The 21,235-nt window shown below is 40.9% G+C and overlaps 1 protein-coding gene across 2 annotated transcripts in view; it reads right to left on the bottom strand.

Moving 5' to 3' along the window:
* senp6a (SUMO specific peptidase 6a) overlaps positions 1–21,235 on the bottom strand; it is a 31,428-nt gene that overhangs the window by 6,810 nt on the left and 3,383 nt on the right. Inside the window, exons 2-12 of one of the 2 annotated variants that reach the window (XM_046061632.1) lie at positions 18,080–18,173; positions 15,804–15,867; positions 14,216–14,322; positions 13,431–13,583; positions 10,714–10,784; positions 8,646–8,740; positions 7,410–7,803; positions 2,678–2,916; positions 1,850–1,990; positions 984–1,017; positions 351–533 (exon numbers count right to left, since the gene is read on the bottom strand). In XM_046061632.1, coding sequence (XP_045917588.1) covers positions 351–533; positions 984–1,017; positions 1,850–1,990; positions 2,678–2,916; positions 7,410–7,803; positions 8,646–8,740; positions 10,714–10,784; positions 13,431–13,583; positions 14,216–14,322; positions 15,804–15,867; positions 18,080–18,173 — 1,575 coding nt within the window. The remainder of the gene's footprint in view (positions 1–350; positions 534–983; positions 1,018–1,849; positions 1,991–2,677; positions 2,917–7,409; positions 7,804–8,645; positions 8,741–10,713; positions 10,785–13,430; positions 13,584–14,215; positions 14,323–15,803; positions 15,868–18,079; positions 18,174–21,235) is intronic. The other variant, XM_046061633.1, reaches the window with a different exon arrangement.

Raw genomic sequence — 21,235 nt, 5'->3', positions numbered from 1 at the left:
GGGCGGGCGTGTATTTCTACTGTACGTGTGTAGTTTTGTACATATCTGCAGGAGTACAGAGGGACGGGCGTGTATTTCTACTGTACGTGTGTAGTTTTGTACATATCTGCAGGAGTACAGAGGGACGGGCGTGTATTTCTACTGTACGTGTGTAGTTTTGTACATATCTGCTGGAGTACAGAGGGGCGGGCGTGTATTTCTACTGTACGTGTGTAGTTTTGTACATATCTGCAGGAGTACAGAGGGACGGGCGTGTATTTCTACTGTACGTGTGTAGTTTTGTACATATCTGCAGGAGTACAGAGGGACGGGCGTGTATTTCTACTGTACGTGTGTAGTTTTGTTCTTACCGTCCCCGGAGCAGTCGTACCACTGGCCTCCCTTGGACATGTTGAGCTGCGTGCGCAGGCGGACGCACTCCTCCGGAGTCGTCTGGAAGAACAAGACCGGAAGTTTCCGGACGCTGCACCACTCGCAGCTGATCAGCGCCGACGCCTGAAGACAAACCTGCTCTATGACGTTGCGCTCGGGGTCTGACGAGAAACCACACACACAGAGTTCTGAATCAAGATGCTTTCTTCAAAATACATTAAAAAAAATATTTAAAATGTGATATAAAAAGCAAAACAAAAGAGCCGGTGTTCACTACATTAACTTTTGTTCCCTCTGTAGATGAATGCAGTTTTTTCATGCTTACTGAAGTCCTAATATGGGATTTTATTTTCCAGGAATGATGAAAGAGTAAAAAAATAAATAAATCAAACAAATACAGAAAAAAATTATGTTTGCTTTAACTTATAAAATTCTTCATGAATCCAAAAGGACAAGATGTGATGTGGTCCGTATTTCTGCATGTCTCCCGAGCTGCCACGGGTGAGACTGAACTAATCTCGACTGTGGTGCCGCCCCACGCCACTGATGTCTGATCCAGCAGCTCTGCATAACGCGTTTTATCTACTGAATTCATCACTGCGGCTTCATACCTTCAGTTTCCAGCTGGATGTGGTCGATGGAAAACTGAAAAGAGAAAGAACAAACAAAGTCATTTATCATTTCTGCTTCATTCATCTTTTTCTGGACTCACATCGCTTGACTGGATTTTAAAGCCTCTGGTTGATATTCTCTGTTCACCACGAGCCCTTTCTGTGAGTGATGTTCTCTGAATAATCCCGCCCCGGCAGATAACCACGGTTTTAACTGTTTAATCTCCAAGCTCTTTATTCATTTACCTCAACTGAAGACAAATCCAAGGTTTTAAAACACTTCATAAAAGCCAAAATCAAAATCTGACCCGTGGCTCATTCACTGCATGTCTATAATCAGCTGTTCTATCCTCAATAAAGACAGAATCACCCAAAAAATAATAATTATTAGATTTAAAAGGTTTAATTTTGATCACATCTTTGTGTTATTTAGCTGTTGCTGCTGTTAATAAAAACACAATAAAAGCAGTCTGGGAGTCCAGGGAACGTAACACCTTCACTTCCTTGTGAGGCTTTAATTGTGAAACATCTGAAGGAAGTTTTGAAGTAGACTTTTACTAGTGAGCGAGGGCAGTACTTCTAGTAAAAGAGCAGTAGGAGAGCGGTGCGTATGGGGTTAGGCACGGCCGTCGTTTATGTAATTATGATTTTGGGTCATCAGTTAAGACCAACTCAGCCATTATCAAGCAGGTATTACGCGAGAGTAGTGAAATATATTAAGAAAATATTTAGTTAGATAATTTTCATGCTTTTCTCCACAGTTTGTGAAAACATAAAATCCTGCCCAGGAGTTGTGTGTTATTCAGTATTTACACATACAAGTCTTGCAGGCTGTATTTCAATACGAGAGAAGCCAAAGTACTCACGATGACGGGCTTTGTCACCATCCTGCGTAGAGTTCCTACTCTTACGCTCCGACACTCCAGTATGATGCTGTCGCAGACGCTGGACACAACTTTGGGCTTCTTAGTTCTCGGTGAAAACTGCTCGGCGGGCTGATTTCCAAACTGCAAAAAAAAATACAAAGAGGCAAGTAACTTTGTGCACCTGTGAGGTTTTGTTTTTACTTCACATTCAAGTCTAGTTTATGCAGAGAGAAATAAAGAAAGTGATTCTCCTCCTTTATACTCTTTACTGCTTTTGGCACTTTTCATTAGATGCTATACTGCATTTCTTGACCACAGTACAATGACAACAGAGTTGAATGCAATCTAAATTGAATCTCTTCGAATCTGTTGAAGTTCTGCCAACTTTGTGACAAATGCATTGCATTTCCTGTAACTGCTGATTCAGTTTCCAAAAGTACTGAGAGGTTGAGAACTATTAAAAAAAACAAAAAAAAAACAGCTTGGTCTCTGCAGCACAGACATGCCTGTTTTGAGCCCTCAGTTTATCACAGAGAGCGTCTCAAGTTGACTGCGGTCGTCTCTGCAACCACGCAGAAGCACGACGGAATCACATGTTTTTACGGCATGGTGCGATTAAAGCAGGCTGAACCGCGTCTGTGAAAAAACACCATTTGACTGGTTTATTATGACGACGACTGGCTGTGTCTTCCAATTAAAAATACACATCCAAGTATCCTCTACGTCAGCAGTAACCACACTTTTGTCTCTTGCCGGTAGTGATCAAAACGCTTGATAATTTAAAATACTCCTGGTTTTGGCGAGCCGAAGGGTCTACTGAAGTCTCACCTGATCTTTCATCCGGGCTCTCCGCGGTATCGTGATCTTCATGTTGACGTCTTCGAAGAACGCAGTGCTCAGCTCCTCCTGCTCTCCGGCGCTCTTCACCGCAGCCTCCACTCTTCCTCCAGAGGGCGCCGGCGAGGAGTGAGCCGAGTCCGCGGGTCGAGGGGAAACGCTGTCCAGTCTGCTGACACTTCCTGTGCTGGCGTTGTCGGCCTCCTCCTCGTCGTCACTGGACAGGACGACTGGGAGGGAACATCAGAAAACTTTAAATATGATTGGTATTTTTTTACTTTTACTTTTACCTGAATGTCGACCAGCTTGTTTGTTTGTTTGTTGGTTCTCAGAAACGTGTTGAGAGATTTCAGTGAAATGTTTGTTGCAGATCCACATGTGGATGCGGAAACATTCAGGGCAGCCAAACGGGGTATATTTTATATATTTTTATTAGTAAACTCATGAACTACTGTGCTTAAGCTAACTTTAGAATCATTAAAACCTACAAACACACCACACACTAGAGATGAAATGGTGTGAAAACTTAACATCATGATAATAGTTATCAGTTCTATCGCAGGATTGTTAAAATGTGCTGAAACCATTTCACCAAGTTTCATATTGAAAACCACAAATTAAAATTGGCAGCACTTTGTTTGCATGGACATTAAAATAATAAGTCTTATGAAAACATAAAAAAACAAAAAAAAACATTAGATGTGTATTAATATTAAAGATGTTATAAAGTATGTGCAGTGACCCAACGCACAATTTACATAAATGCAAATTAGTCTTTAAGGGGACAGTGAACGTAACTGACATGAGCTAAACCTGATATAAAACTGGGTTTGTTCTGGATCAATGAAAACATGGCGGAAGGCCTTGACAGCACTCCAGAGATTATTCTGAAGTCTGAAGTATTTTGTATTATTGTAAGAGTGCAGAGGGAAACCTGATCACTTTAAACAGGTCATATTATGCTCATTTCAGGTTAAAACACAGTTCCTAGTTAAGGACAGAGAAGGGCGGGTCAGCGGGAAGCCAGTAAACAGCTTGGGTTCAGCCGTACGTGTTGCCGACCAGCTTGGCAACATGGACTGGAGCGAGAGTTTCAGAGCGGCGAGTAATTAATCTGTATCCATAAAGTTTTAACTGAGCTCTGTCTCTACATCACAGGAACAACTTTATGTCCACTGACTGCCTGGAGGGGAGCTAGTGTTTGGAAGGGAGAGGAGAGCTGTGTGCTGCAGCTCAGTTATTTTCCACCGCTGTTTTTGAGGGCGTGTCGCAGTAGCCGCTTGGCGTTATATGAGGGCGCATTTAGCTTTCATCCCTGTGACCTCACAGGGATGAAAGCTGCTGGACTACAAACGAGCTGTTTTCAGTTCAGAGCAGAGTTTTCTGTGGGAGATGGGAACTCCCTCTGGGCTGGACTTTGGGCTTTTTCACTTTGCAAACCTGTTACATGCACAAAAAAGATATAAAACTCAATAAAAGGAGAGAGGAAAAGCCAAAAAAAGCATAAAACCACCTCTTTAAAGCAAAAGCAGGGTGAGTAAACTTTTAGCTTGATGTCAAACATGTCATGGTTTCTCTGTCTGACTCGCTAACAGCTTGTAAACACAGTATAGCTGCAAAGATCAGTAGATTAAGTTGTCAACTATTAAATTGTTTAAAAATAAAAGTAATTTCACTGATTTCAGCTTCTAAAATGTGAATATTCCTTTCCTCCTTGATGACAGTAAACTGAATAGATTTGGGTTGTGGACAAAAGAAGACATTAGGGGGCGTTGATGTGGGCTTTGGGAAACGCTGATCGACATTTATGACAATTTTCTGGACCTAACAACTACTTGATTAATCGAGAAAATAATCGTTTAATCGTTAGCTGCAGCCTTATAAAACTGAAGCTCTCTGTGTCACCTGCTCCTTTAAAAACACTACACATTATTTTGCTGTTGCATGTGTCGTGTCTGCAGACTCTATTCGCCCGCTGCACACAATAACATGTTATGTACATGTGCAAATAAAAATGTTGGCAGTCGTCTAATTGGTTGTCAAAGTGTTCCAAAAGGACAAACGCTGCAGACTCAAGGGCTCATTGTAGTTACTATTATGTCTTCTTAAGACTCATTTGTACTTATGAACATTGCATGGGCTCATTGAATATGTTAATGCACTTTTGATGTGGCTTTCATGTGTTTAAATAAGGCTGTTATTAATTGTATTTGTGGTTTTCAATATGACACTAGGTGAAATGGTTTCAGTGCTTGTTTCAGTACTTTTAAAATACTGCAATAATATTGATAACTGTTATGTTGTTATCATACCGTTTCATCTGTACTTAATACACTGAGTCCAAAAGAAAAGAAAAGTCTCCTGAAAAAAAACATGTGGTTTTTACACACATGGTCTTTTGACATCACATCAAAAATTCAAACACGTTTTATTATTAAACAGTGGCGACCTCTGAGCGGCTCCCAGTACTTCTTTGTTGTCTAATTTTTCTTATTTACTTATGTGGCTTACATTTATTTTTCCATCTGGTTAAGAACTATACAAGGTAATTCTCCAAGTGGTGTTTTGGAAGGACACCATGCTCTGAATATGTCGTATACAGTAAATGACACACTTGGCATCTACCTGCCTGTAAGTTCTGTTGACTTTTCCTGCAGCAGTGACGTCTGTTCGGTGGTGCGACGTTTGTTTGTGTTTTTAAGCCCGCAGTGAAAATAATTCCACTCATCCGAGTAGTTCGTGCAAAAATCAGCATTCAGCAAGTCCAGACTTGTTACAGTCTTTCCACATCTAGGAAGATTTGGATTTGATATTTTAATTTATACCCCAAACAAAACTGTAAACACCAAACACGTCCCAACATGGATGAGGATGAAAAAGTATCTACAGCTTTAAGCGCAGAGTTTTTAACTGGACTTTTTCACCTTGGGTTCTTCACTTGCAATGACAGAAATAATGATATTCCTTTTATTCACCTTTAATTTAAATTTAAAAAAAGCTTTCCGACAGGCGGAGTGGCAACTGACAGCTTGTCAGAAGATCTCCGCAGTTTCATCTCTGCTCTCTGTAGCAATTTATGTCGTGTCGCAGGTTGATATGAAGCCTTTGACAGTGATGTCTGTATTCATTTTAGCAGCATACAGGAGCTCATACCGGCTGCGGTAGTCTGGACGCCGATGCAGGAGAGAAGAGGGGAGGCTGAGAGCGATGACAACATGGTGAACACTAGTGGAGTGCAGCTTTGAGGTGCTTGTGCTTTCACTCAAGAGTTTTACATCATGAATGATTTTGATAGAAAGCTTTCAGTCTCGCTATTGAAGCCTGACTGCAGCCATCATGGTGAGAGAGCTTGAAAACACAACAACAGCTTTAAACTGAGTCCCAGTTCGTCTCCACTTTTTGTAGGGTTTAGTATCAAGTATGCAAAGAACCAAATTTTCAAGAACCGTGGATTTGGATTCTGCTTCTCGGTTCCTAACTTTCTGCATATTTCAGCTCCTGACTGAACTGCAGTGAGCATTTGACAGTCCATCAAAGTGTCTCTTATCTGCCAGGAGCCGCTACGCCGACCTAACGTCACCTCATGTGTCACGTCAACAAAGCGTGAAGAAGAGAGTCCTTCTGTTTCCAGTGCTGGACCGCGGCGGGCCGCAGCTAACGCTCCAGAGTTTGGCTTAGCTTCACTAAAAAAAAGAGAACAACGCAGCAGAATGCGACAGCTGCAGTAAGGAGGTTTGGTGCGAGGCAGGAAGCAGCTCCAACGTGACGAAGCGTTTCCTTCAACACGACGTGAATCTGAAGGAACGCACCGTGTTGAACGTGTCGCGCTCTCCCAGCTACAGTGACGCCCCAGATCCAGCTAACGCTAACAGTAGCAACGTCTCGGGTACAAAACACAGGTCAGCTGACGTTCACCTTTTATACTGAAGGGAAACCAATGACGTCTACAGATGATTAAATATATATTTTTCTTAGAGACGAGTCCCTAGAGACGCCGCTCTAGCACAGAAACTCCTTTCACTTTAGTCACGAAGGGGAAGAGGATCGAGGAGGAAGAGGATGAAGGTCACCGAGCGCTGACAAGATCCGTGGTGAAGGGGTTGGAGTCAGAACAGAGACTCCCTAACTATTTGACAAACCTGGTGTCAGAAGTCAAATGCAGGACAAACACCCACTCAAGATCTGCACGAACACACCGCTACAGATCTTTTGACTCGCTGCTGAGTTTCTGTCTACGTTTGTTGGTTGTTGCTACAAACTTTTAGTGAGCGCCTCCCCCCGTTTTGGTAAAACCTATGTTTAGTGACAACTTCCTCTCGGGTCTCCTGTCAAAGAACCAACAGCCAGCTGACCGCCTGTATGCATGTTATGAGCCTTGCATGAGAGAAAATCACGAGTCAGGAAGAAAATCGACTCCGTGTGACGCACTGGGATTCTCTCTCTCTCTCTCCCTCCATCTATTCACGTTCCATTTCTATCTTCAGACTTCTCTTACCTTCTCTATTATTTTCTCGCTACTGAGTCGACATCTTTTAAGGTTTTGCAGCCTTGGTAATTTGGCTACTTCTACACAGCACAGTTGTTTGGAGCACAGAGGGTGTCAGGTGATTAGAAAACCTTTAGGTCTTCATATCTAGTGCAGGTTTGGAGTTCGGCCTCATCAGAGAATTTACATCCTCTGGGCGACAACCGAAATGTTCCTCCTTCATCTTTTTTTACTCACTGGGGTCGTTGAGCTCGTGCTGCCGAGCCGCGGCCGCCCTCTTCCCTTTGGGCGGGTTTCTGGCTCCGCAGCAGCTCGACGTCCCGGCTAACAGAGGGGACCTGCCGTTGTTCAGGGGCACCAGAGTTCCCCTGGTGCACGAGACCCGGATCGGCAGAGTCTCCCCGCGGGGCGCCCTCATGGTTGTAGCCGGTTTGTAGAAGTTCTTTTGCAGGCAGTTTGGTCCAGGGGAAGGCTGGGATCGGATGGGGGCTCTCGGAGTTGGGGACGCTACTGTGGCCGGCTGACAGGGCAGCAGCGCCGATCCGTTGCCGCAGCTCTGACACTTGCTGCTGTCGGCGCTCGGCTTGTTGCACTTCACGCATACAGCCTGGTAGACGGTCGGCCGGAGAGGCTGCAGAAGAGAACGTCGTCGTTGCAGTAAACTTTCATGCATTCGTAATCTTTACAAAGATAAAACTTTCTTTTCCCTTTCCTCTAACAATGATCTGATTGTATTGCAAATTAACGCCATCATTCATACGGTGCTTTGGCAATACTGTATCTGAATATGCTCGAGCCAATAAAAGCCCTTTGGATTTGATGATCACTACTAAGTGACACCTTTCACAATCAAGTCTGGTGTAAAGCAAAGAGCAGATCAACACGGTGTTTCCTTCTTAATGTTTTAGGTCTGGTAGAAGGTGAAAACCTGCCTCCTCAAAAGGATGAATTTAAATTAAAATGCTGCATTTTTAGCTTAAATTACTTTTTTCCTGAAAGAGCTGCAGGATTAATTTCACTTTTAGATGATCTGTAATCTGCCTGTTGACAACACGCAGGAAGACATCTGGACGTCTCATACATTCATTTAACTTTGGTAGAAGCTGCAGTGACAAACTTTCTAAAGGTTGCTGGCTGAGAAGAGATGAATACGCAGCACTACAGGCTCTGGATTAGCTCTGCGTCTGTGTGCAGCTACAGCGTTGTGACCAGACAGGTGAGGGGATGGCGGACAGGCAGAGCGCTCATTCAGCCGCCAGCTAACAAGCCTGAACCCCCCCCCCCCCCCCAAAGGCTGCACCGTAGAGATAATATCTCATATTTAAGGATGGTTTTACATCATCAACTGCAATAAAAATGCTTTGGATATGTGCAACACCGTCTCCAGCTCAGACAGATGTGCAGTTCACATGAATCCTGGGTAATGAAGTCCTAACCTTTGTGCTGCTGCTGCGTCAGCGGCGCTTCTCTTACCTCTGCTGCTTTGATCTGTGAAGGAAAACTACAGCAGTCTTCTAACGGTTTCCTCTTCTGCTGGACGCGCCGCTTTATGTTCAGAGACTCCTCTTCTGAAAGGTTAAAACAAATCAACAAGACATAAATCACTTATTTATTCATCTTATTTCATCTTTAAATATCTAATTTAATCTGTCATTTATATGATAGACTTATCAGTGTTAAAGGGATGCAACGGATCACAGAACTGAAAGTTCGGATCATACCCTGGTTTTGAGTCATGGATCAGTTCAGTTTTCAGATGAGCAAAAAATAAAAAAACTTTAAGGGTTGAATTAATTGAAAATAAACATTTTTTTTTTTATTTATAAATAGCCTACTTTTGTTTGGACTTTCAAACTTTTGTAGCTATGTGTTACTCTCTGGATGCCCGATGGAGTCCCAAAAAACAAGCACAACAGTAAGAACTAGCCGACATTAGGATGCTATTATTATTACCGCCTATAAAACACTACAACAGTCAGTCTTTTTTGTAAACTGTATGCTGCATTTAAATTCAAGCTGTGAATGTAGAATGTAACTAGGCTATAACATCTATAACAGCGGCGTGTGGATGACATCAAAAGAGCCAGCGTGTGAATGTGCCGTTCACCGACCTGCACGCTGAAGACAATGAATAAAATAGAATAAAACATTCTGTAAATGCCTGAAATATGGGGATGGTGTTCACAGGAAATGCACAGCCAAGGTGCTAAATGTTTCCCAAAGTGTGTTGGAGCAACATGTAGCAGAAATAATCACAAAATCACGGCATTTTATAGCGGTTTTATGGCGGTTATAGGTTTACAACGAACCCTGGCGGTTCTAGTGTTAAATCTGTTATTTAATAGATGAGCATTAAAACACTGGTATACATAGTCACGAGACAGACTTTCGATGCCGATGTAGGATGACCAGAAACTCCACGATAGATTAGGAACAGTAATCGAACTGTTTTAACCGATTTCTGTGATATGCAAAACTTGGACATCCTCAATTTTGCCACTACTGATATCAGCAGCGGTCAAGAACCACTTAGAGTCTACAATTTGTAAATGTGGGATTTGCCGCTAAAACGTCCTTACCAAAGACTATGACGGGAGTTTTAACATAGAAACACAATTTAATGCTATTAGCTGACCGGGGATTACAAAAAAAGAACATGCAGAGGAAGTGGAACTATTTTTCTTAGCCCTGAATCGTTGCCTGCAGTCTTCCTTTCAGGATGAGCAGTCTCTCTAAAACCCTCCAGCAAGAAGACAGGGCAGCGTGCGTGTTACCTATGAGGCACAATTCAGGGCAAACAGCTTAAAAAGGACTTGCTTCTGCTGGTAAAGCTGCGAGTGCACGGTAACGTTAGCCAACATGAGACTCAATTATGACGTCCGCATAAATGTCTGCATACATTATCAGACTTTCATAGTCTAGCTATTTTGAGCACCAGAGCTTTAAAAAACAAAAAAAAAAACAACCCATCCTGCAGTAACACAAGGACACTCTGTTTAATCTCTATCGCATCCTTTCACGCACATTTTCTTCCTTCTGAATTAAAAATAAACCCAGTGAGTGAAAAGGCTGATGACTAAAAACTGCTTTAGGCGCCGTTATCCTCCACGCTAACCTTTGTTTTGTTCGTTTTTTTGTGCAAAACTGTCTGATTATTCCCCATATTTGGGGAGTTGTTTCTGTTGGAGAGCGAGTGTTTCATAAGCTCTCCTCCCTCGGCCAGGAGCTTTGAGGATTAATGTGGGAGGCCTGAGATCTCCTCCTCTGCTGGCAGGAGCAGGGAGGAGGGCTCAGCCCAGATCTGCAGCCCTGCAGACGCTGCTGGCTGTCACACACACACACACACTTTCCACTCATACAAAGATACTGATCACTGCTCATCCTGCAGACACAGGCCAAACCCACATGCATGCAAACCACAAGCACACACAACTCAATCCCAGTTATCTGCCTGTAAATCCCCAGCAACGTTGTCTCTTGAGAAACAGCTTGACTTTTTAAAACTCCTGCGTGGTGCGCTTGGTGAGCTGTGAACTCTAACCTGGGATCTCTGGACAGGTGAGGACGATGCTCTCCACTTCTACATCTTGCTGCGTGGGAGAGAAGTCATTTCTGCAGAAGAAAATAAAAAAGACAATGTGGTCAGTGACATCTCCGCTTATTACAGGTTTAACATTTACAGGTGCCCGGACTGAATTATCAATTATTAAAAGGTATCATCATACAACACGTGGCTGTGGTGAGTGTAAACAGCAGCATCTTCACATAAAAAAAAATCCCTAATTGAGAAACCGCGTCGTAATTTTGACTACGTTTACACAATCATCCAACTCAATTACCTACTCATTTCTCACCGTGTAAATATTTTATTAAAAGCAATGATAAAAAGCTAAAAACAAAGACAAAGAAAAACAGGACAGTAAAAGTTAGTGCCGTGTAAGTAAAATCGTGTATCAGTAAAAAGAAAAATCTTAAATATTTAATTAAAAGCAATAGTAAAAAGAAAAGTCTTCAGTCCTGACCTGTAAAACAATAATGATTATTATCGCAATATAATTTTCCTCAATAACAATATAATAAAATGTTCAATACATCGTCAAGAAATATTTGGTTTAATTCATTTGAATCACAAACAAATTAGCACTTAATTTTTCTACTAAAATATTTATTTTGTTGAGGAAAAGGGACTGAAGAAAGATTTAGTTATCACATTTGTTGAAAAAGACTTTATCATAATAGTTTTGAAGGTTCTACCTCAGATTTGTTTGGCATCGAGTGTTTGTCACATTCTGACCATAAAGAAAAGTTTAACCACATAATTAACCATCTGGTTTCTTCAACTTTCACTCAGGAGCAAAAATCTGCCTGTAAACTTGAAAGATATAACAATTTGACATTTATCGTGATAATTATCGATATCGAATGATATGAAATGTTTTTATCGTGATAACATTTTTGGCCGTATCTCCCAGACTTGTTAGGAGATACGTTCAGTGATAGTTTGGGTCTTTTTATGGGATTATTCGATGCCAATAAGAAAATTAACATCACATCCTAACATCTGGAATAACAACTAAAAAAAATACAGACAGCTGATTGATTTTAGAGGGAGAGTCCAGTCAAAGGTCAGTGGATGGAAGCTGGACAACAGACATGACAGGCAGCAAGCTACAGGTATTTCACCACCGCCTGAAAAAAACAAAACCAGAGCGCCGGTTCTCTTCCAAGCTGAGCCGGCTAATCATCAGCCAGACTGCAGCGATAAGTTTGATAATGTCTAAACTCACTGCTGCCTGAACAACAAAGTCAGACTGTTTTACTCACATTTTAATAACTGAATTCCTCCATATGGAAACCAAAGACGACAGCACACTAGCGAATCGTCGTCTAATGCAACACGATCTCCATGTATCCGACAAAATAAACCTTTTAACGAATGCTGAACGAGCGTTAGCTGCAGCCCTACTGGTATGAGGTGCTACAGTTTTTGCAGCTGAACTTGAAGACCTGCAGTCTCTGTGTGAATGCAGCATGAGTGAAAAAGGTTTGCTGCAGAGATCTCAAACACTGACATTAAACTATTGGCTTTGGATGTCCTGGCAAGAGGTCTGCTGGAAGAACATAGGCCTGGGCTGAGCCACAGTGCGTCGGGCTGCGATGTACATGTACAAACACTGACAGGGGATAAAGTATGAAAGTGGCAATCCTGCGTCCACGTGTAATTACTTATACTACGTATAAGTTCTACTAACACTCTAAGAAGTGAACTGCATTACTGTATACTTCCTTTTGCAGGAGAGAGACAAGAAAAACCGAAGCAAAAGGAAACCAAACACTAACAAAGTATCACAGTATGTAAACAGAGACGCTGCTGACGCACAAACAAACCTGTTAATAAATGAAAATGAGGTTTCTGTGGACATGAATATAGATCCAGGCTGTTAAAGATTCACTCTGACAGATGCAGCTGGATCAAAGTCTTACCTATGATTCAAAACAAGGCGGCTTGAAGATGCAAATCAAAGAGAAATGTCTCACTAATGCAATCAACTCATGTGCTATCATCTCAATTAAAGCGATTTTCTTTCCACACCAAACCTCAACATCAGAGTTTGATCTACTCGGAGGACGAATGCAACCAACCAGAGTGCATCTTCAGATTCAAATTACTTTCCTCTACATTAAAAGAACATCTTCTAAAAGCTCAGTCTCATCCAACACAAGGAAACACGCGCAGAGGGAGAGACGTGAGGTAAACACACTTGAGGTGAAAGGGACAGGTGCATCCTGGAGATCTGAAAACGACAACAGGTTTCTTATTGTGGTCTGGCAGAGTCAGCAGACACACAGCTCATGGAAGCACTAAAAGGTACATGCAGTAAAGTCTCAACGCTCGTGTTTTCAGATTCACTGTCTTACAATATCTGTCCATATCCATCATCAGTGATGAACAAACATCCAACAAACATCTGCTTTTCTTGGGCGGCCCAGGTATATTTGGCCCATTTTAGCATTTTGCAGAGAAACACAGGAGAGAGAGGTTATCTGGTATAACGTTACAAGACGCAGACAGGGTGGATATTTTAAAAGCACGGACTAAATAACGCGACAGTGAACACACCAGTGCAGACCAATCATTTCGATTGATAGGATACGTCATTAACAAGCGTATGTGTAGTTACAAAAACATACGGAATGCGTCTCTAAAATAAACAGAGAGCAGCATAATTAACTTTTCACAGTGACAAACTGTCTTACCTTTGGACTGGCTTCCTTATTGCAGAGGGCATTTGTGCGTGCTGAAAGTGTCGCCCTTGTAAAACGATTCCTTGTGAAGGTGCAGGACTGATGATGAAATAGTTAGCTCTGCTGGACATGGGGGAGGATGTTGCTACTGTGAGAGGGACCTCGCTGCAGGACAGCAAGAGAACAGTCAAACACTGAGTCAACGTAAAGACAGTCGCTTCACACTGACGTAAACCAAAAAATACAGCGAATTAAAACGTGTAGGTACGAGCTAACTTTACCTGGTACGGGAACGTGCTTATGTTATCTTAAAGGGTTAAAAAGCTTTTGCAGTTAAGCATCTACACAAAAAATTACAAGTTTTTAAATTTTAAAGCTCTTATCGATTTCCTTTCATTTTTATTGAAAGAAATTTTATTCTATTAATTAATTAACCAATGATTTATTCTGATTGTTGACTTTATTAGACTTAAGAAGACCTTAAGTTTATATTGTATTTATCAATTTCTATAAAATTCTGCCAGTAAAAAAAAAAACAAAAAAGCAGAAAAAAAACACTTAATTTCAGAATTTGTATTAAAACATCCAGATAAAAATGCAGATTTATTATTGTTCTATTTTGTGGTGAACACAGTCAGGAAATAGCAGCAACTGAAATGAAACATGATTCTTCTCACACAATTTCTGAACTAAAAGCAGAACTTATTTTAAAATCACCACAGTGTTTTCATTCCCAAACCGTATTCCAGACCGTGACACCAGCAGAGTTTAAATAAACAGGATATCAAATACTGTACCCGAGCCTTTTAGGTGCCAGCTTGCTCAGAGGCCTCATGTGATTATTTTGCCGGTTTTCATACGTTCTCAAAGAATCGGAGGAGGTGAAGTGCCTAAGAGAGGGAGACTGGGGAGATGGCACACACATGAATAAAAAGGGTCATCGGTTAAAAAGGAAACAAGACTGAAAGTCTACAGCCACGCTAATACCACAAGCCACAAGTCACGTGTGCTCAATAGATCGGCAATTTTAAACCCCTGCTTCCGTCAGTGTCGCCATACATGCAGACATTTGTGGCGGAAACAAGTCAAAGCAATAAAAACAGTCAGTGGATTTCACGTCACCACCGTGTTTTGTTTTTAATGCACACGAGAGGTTTTTAAAAAATATTTTTTAAACCATTACACTGAGGCTTTAGTGACAGAGGTTACACACCTCTGGAGCAACTCGGGGTTAAGCGTCCTGCTGGGGGACACATTGGTGGATGTGCATAGTATTTTCCAGCCACAAGCAACGACGTAATTCCAAGAGCATCACAATGTAAAGAGCTTTATTATTTCCGGTTTCTTGAAAGGGTTTCCTATTTGGTGCTAATTATAAAGTAAACCCAGAAACCTAGGGTGCTCCTGTTAGCATGTTATTATAAAGTTGAGTATGAAACTTTTGGCCTGTTACAGTTGGTTAGCTTAGTAAAATACTAACATCTGTGTTCATTTTAGTGTTGTTGTCAGCATGATAACACTCCTAGTCAAATGTAGAGCTGCAATGATTAATAGAATAATCACTTACTTGTCCACTCTTAAATGAATCACCAACTATTTTGCTAAATCGACTTGAGTCATCTGTGTCAGCTTCTTAAATGTGAATATTTTCTAGTTTCTTTCCTCCTCTAAGACACTAAACTGAATATCTTTGGGTTGGGGAGAAAACATTCGAGGACGTCATGTTGGGCTTTTTAACAATTTTCTGACATTTTATAGACCAAACAACTAGTTGTTTAATCAGCAAAATAGTCGACAGATTAATCGACAACAATAATCGTTAGTTGCAGTCCTAGTCAAATGTGTGCGGCTGATATGTATTGTTCATTGTATGCATGTTAACATTTACGTTAGGTTAACCTTGAAGTAGAGCTGAGGTTAACAAGAATCAAGGCTTTAGTTTCAGAGATATCCGGTCATGGAAGGATGTGTTGGACAGGTTGACCTCTAAAAGTTCATGTGATCACCAAAGACACCGGGATTCACCCTCTGGAGATCATGCGCCTAACAAATGTCACAGGAGTTCAACAACTGAGCAAAAACAAAACATGTTCATGAACTGGTTAAATTCATCTGACATAAATGTGTGTGAGAGGCCAACATGCCGCGCCCACTCCCAATTCCCCAGCAAAAATAGCAGCGGCTCCCGGGAACTCCTGTAGGGCCCCAGCAGTATTAGCTCACGGACTGCCGGTGTCCTTTGGGCGCCACTGCACTGCAGCGCCAGGCGCCAGCCAGGGTTTGTCATTGATGGCACTGTCTGCAGGGCTGATCGGTGCGCCCCGCAGAGTTGAGAGTCAGAAGACAAAAAGGGAGAGAGGAGAGAGCTCAGGGAGAACGGTTTACCTTTTTCTCCTCGGGGGAGGTCGGCTTCTGCCTGTCCATCTCCTCCACGCTCACCACGCTCGCACTGAGAGGAAACGGAAAAAAGGACATAATGCTGAGACTCGTGTGTGTGCACTTTATGTTAAAACACGTCTACTCAGCATATCTGGTAATGTCTATATGTCAGTGTGTGGATCAGTGTGAGCATAAAATGACGCGTCTGCACAGTAAATAGGGAATAAAGTGGATTCTAGGGTTTGACCGATATTACTGCCATTCTTTGAAGTCAATAGTTATAACACTGAACGTAAAAACAATTGATATTAAACTCAACATTTCCACATTTTCAAATAAAAAAAATACAAGATACAGATTTTGTGTCCCTTAGGCCTTCACTCACTGGGGTGGACGGATTATTAGAAGTGGAATCAACACTTATCTTAAAAACAAATTATATGCATTACAGATTTCAGAATCATCAAAATAAGTGATTGATATTTCAATGATTGATATTTCTATATTTCAGAGGGAAATATTGTACCATTTACTCCGCTACATTTGTTTGATCACTTAAGTTACTCTGTAGTATTAATACAAATTATAATAATAAAAACAAATTATCAAGTATTATTGGTTGATCCAAGACTTTGATCCCCAGAGGTAAATTCACAAGATACCCAATATTATATAAAAGTAATTAAAACAAGCTTCACATTTACCAGCTGCAACATTAAAGTGATTAGTGAACAGTCTGGGTGATTATGATTGATTAACTTGATGCAGACTCTGTCAGGTAAAACGTTTTGACTAACAAATGAACGTCGGTATAAAACCTCAGGTACTACAAAGCATTGACCATCATGAGAAACTACAACTCTGTAATGAAACTTGAGGCCAATTTATACTTCTGACTATGTGCCTGGCTGAGCTTTTACATGGGTGCGTTGGTGTCTGCGTCGCTCTGCAGTTACACCGCAGAAATGCTAGTTGACAGCAGGGTTTCTATGTTTCACTATGTCGAGGTTCTTCTTCCTCATCGTTGTAGGCTGCTACAAACAACGGCGACGGAAAGTGAGCGGATCATGTTGGAGCTGATCGAGGTTGGCCAGTTCCTTTTAGCGGTCTGCGTCGCCGGAAGGTGTAGTTACATTTTTGGGGAGGCAACAGTCAGGCTACGGTGTAGATTCGATGCAGAAGAATAAATTGGCCTATAGGCTGAAAGTGTCATTTCACAGCAAGCAGGTATTTTAGCATATAAACGTTCGTATTACAGACTGACTGATAATTACACGTTTCATTCTTTCATCTACTACCAACATTTCTCTACTTTCTTCTTCTCAAAAGTGGGAAAGCTGCTTTTCTGTTTTCTATTTATTGTAAACTGAAGACAAAAAAACAAGACTAAAGACTTCACCTGGAGCTCTGGGGATTTATTATGCCAACTATTTTACTATTTTCTAAATGACTGTAGGTCTGGGCGATACGGCCAAAAGTGTTGTCACAACAAAATTTCATATTTGATGTCTCTAATTATCAGGATAAATTTCAAATCATTGTTTCTTTCAGGTTAAAGGCTGATTTTTGCTCCTGAGTGAAAGTTGAATAAACCAGATGGTTAATTTGTGATTTTAAACTTTTCTTTATGGTCAGAACTTGATGCCAAAAAGTGGACAAATCTGAGGCAGAAAATTCAAAACAATTATGATAAAATCTGATTTCAACAAACATGCACGGGTAAAATTAAGGAAAATCTTTTCCTCAGTCCTTTTTCCTCAACGAAAAAAAATGTATTAATAAGAAAAATGAATTGCTGATTTGTTCATGAATCAAACATTTATTAAAAACATTTTTTATGTTGTTATTGAGGGAAATGATATTGTGATAATCACCATTGTTTTATTTCCCAGCCATAAATGACTGTATAGACTAAACAATTACTTTAGATTTTTTTTAGATTAAATGTATAAAAAAAAAGTATTAACATAATTCAGGTACAAAAAAAAAAGCTGCATTTTCCTTCAGGTTTGTGTTCCGATGAGCGATATTTACTGTCAGCCAACATATCGGTCCAACCCTAGCGGATTCCAGTATGTAAAAACAGAGGAGAGGATTTATATGCAGCCCACACAGATCTGTACCGCCGTACTAAAAAGACCAGTGCGTATATAACATCGGGGACGGGAATAGCCTGCTCATCAGCAGAGGTGTCACCGGGGTCCTTTCCTGTATGTGAAGCGAGAGCTGTGTGGTGGGAAAGTGATGCAGTGCTGAAAAACGAGGGCCGGAGAAGTGCTTACTCGTGTCTCCTCTCCTCTTCACTGTCACCAGAGAGAGAAAAGCTCCAGTTGTGCTTGTACTCTCCATCTCGCCTGGCTTCTGACCTATCCAGGGCTTGAATTAAATAATAAACCAGACTCACATCAGTGCAGGGACACAGGACCAAGACACAGCCATCAGCTGAAATGACCATTTAGATGAAGTTCCAGGGCTGATCATTTCAGCTTGATGATGTGAACAACTGGTAACAATTAGCAAAAAAGGGGAACCGCAGGCTCCTTGCTAATTCTGCAGATATTCATCTGCAAAAGAATCATTATCTATAAATAACAAAAACACACTCATGTCACTGCAGTAAAGGGCACATTACCCATTCAAGTTCAATTTAAATTTATTTATTCAGCAAACTCAATTACTTAAGTGAGTCTTTTAGTTAATAATACAAAAAATCCCTCTGTAAATAAAGATTATTAAACAACAACGTTATGAAATGTGACATGAGTGTAGGTATAAAAGCACTGGACAAGTGTAACATGATTCAGTACTTTTTTTTTTTTTACTTTGATTCAGCGTCCAACATAACATTTTCCCCACACTAGCCCTCTGGGAGAAGACTCAACTAGGGATGCACCGAAATGAAAATTTGTGGCCGAACCCGAAGCCAAATATAATGAAAAACTTTCCCGAATATCAAATACCGAACAATGTTTTTCACATTCTCCCCCCCCCCCCCCCCCCCCCCCCATTTATTTTGCCAATTCAAAGTCAACAATGTGCTTTTTACTCAGTGTTTCCCACAGGATTTAGAGAGACTATGGTGGGGGGGGGGTCCGAGGCCCGAGAGGGTCCGGTAAAGTAAATTACATGTGTCTATTTACTTTTAATGGAAACATGTAATGTGTTTTATACTTTCTGTGAATAGAATCCAATTAATCTTTGCGCAACATGAAGACTTCACAGCCTCTCTTCAGAACTCTCACACTGCAACACTTGTCATTGTAAAAAGAGAAAATGGCAGGATAAAGTCGCTAACCTGCCTGTCAGCTCGCACTGGGCAGTTTCAGTTACCATAAAAGGCTTGCATACGTGTGCACTCCAAATTTATGCGCGGCCGGCTTAATCGCCGTCTCAGAACCAAGTGACAGAAACACTCAAAAGCAGGTTAGACCTTTTGTTGCCTTTTCTAAGAAGTCAGCCACAGATGGAGTGGATGTGCCGGGAGACAATTCAGCAGAACGGCGTCTGCAAACGGCGTTTTTTGCATCTTTCTCGGACACTTTGAAATGCTTCCACACATGTCAACGTAAAATTTAACCCCGAAAGTGCTTGGTTTTCCTATTTTCGGGCCGATTAATTTCCGTGGCCAAACATTCGGAGCATCCCTATTCATATAACATGAAGTCTAACCCAGAAGTTCTTTTGTAGGGCTGCTTAACATCATCAGACCATGTCCATCTGCAGCTAATGCAAGGTTTAGATACAGTCCACAACAATGACAGAACATGTTGGTTCAGTACGGACTTTATAAAATATCCCGCTTAAATGCTCCTTTAGAGCGTGCACATGTGTGGTGATTACTTTGGTAATCTGACCCGGGGGTGAGAGTCAAATGGTTATTGGTTCGCTAAAATAAAAACACCACTTGATTCCACTAGTGGCAAAAGAGCTGAAATAGAAAGTCAAGGTGTTTTTGTGGTCAAAAATTCCCCGACAGCCAGCAAAAACGCATTATTGTGAGGTGATCTGGTTTCGTTTGGCTCAACATGAAGAGGAAGACATCAACAGTGGGGTATTTTATTCTCATTACAAGGTAAACTTTGACTTTGTTTGTTACTTTTTTCTGATACTCTGAGAGAAACATATTCAGAGCTTATGAGCTCTTTCAGTTTCAGTGTTTCCAACATACAGAACTCTCTTTTTTGGGACAGCTCACGCGTTTTGAAACCATCCAATGACACTTCTGCATCTTGACTTTATATTTATCCTTCTCGAGAGTCTGCCAGGAAATTTACTTCAAAAAAGTGTGGATTGATTACAGTTTCTATGAGGAGTGCCAATCAAACTGATAAAGTTGATCTATCAGCTGACTGTGGATCCACGCGGAGAAGTCGTCCACCTTCTTACAGTGTGAACAAACCCTCACTATAGACTGAAGGAGGAACATGTCCGAGGAGAATCATTAAACAAATCAGCAAATCAGACGATAAAGTGCTTTAAAACTGAGCTCTGGCACTGAAAGTTGCAGTAAAGTAACGGTTCCAATTATTGTTTCCTACTACAAAGAGCATATTAATACATCGTTTATATGTTAAATAGCACACATAATTCAAAAAGTACATTTTATGAATCATTTATCAGCTTCTGGGAAACTTTTTTTAGGTTAAAACACGACACCTCGCTAGATAAACAGCACGCAGAGCAGGTTGTACAAAAAAAATAAAAAAATAAAATTGAATTACATTAATCCTGCAGTTTTATGATATAAAATAGTTTAACAAATCCAAGACCTGCTGGCTGTGTTTTGGTCTTTGTTCTGTTTAATTAGTTTTTTTTTTGTGTATTTGGTTGAATAGATGATTATTGTAACTGATTTTTATTAGAGGAAAACAAATATTTAAAGCATGGTGCACACAGCACTACTTTCTCTAATCAGGAGCTAGCTTGTCAATAAAAACGCCTTTTGCGCTTTACTTGCATGTGTCAGATTTCAGACAGCCAAAAATCATATAATGCTCTTATAAAGCTGTGAGAAACCCTCAAATAAAGAGCAGGAATTGTGTTTTAAGAGTGATTTTATTTCTGTAATCTCTTTTTCCTTGCTCAGCTCTGTGCACAGTACAATTCAATTAGATGTCAATTGTCTTAGTTTTAGAGAAACAAATAAACGAAAGATGCTTTTGGATTAATCCAGGCAGAGTAAATTGTCTGAAGTTATTATTAAGAGTTAAGACCATACTTGTTTGGAGACAGTTACTGCTGCTGTCCACTTTATTTTTGTTTATTTAAATGTCGTCAAAGAGTAAAGAAAAGACAAAATAAAAGTTTATATATTGCAACGACACAAACTGTTAATGCCAACAATGTTGTTTACGCACAAGTCTTTCACATCTATTGGTGATGATGGTGTTGTGAAGGTTGCACAAGTTACAGTTCTCCCACAATACCCTGGTTTCCTA

Source organism: Micropterus dolomieu, linkage group LG10 (genome assembly GCF_021292245.1).
Source record: "Micropterus dolomieu isolate WLL.071019.BEF.003 ecotype Adirondacks linkage group LG10, ASM2129224v1, whole genome shotgun sequence".
NCBI lineage: Eukaryota > Metazoa > Chordata > Actinopteri > Centrarchiformes > Centrarchidae > Micropterus > Micropterus dolomieu.
This window is presented reverse-complemented; position numbering and strand designations above follow the sequence as displayed.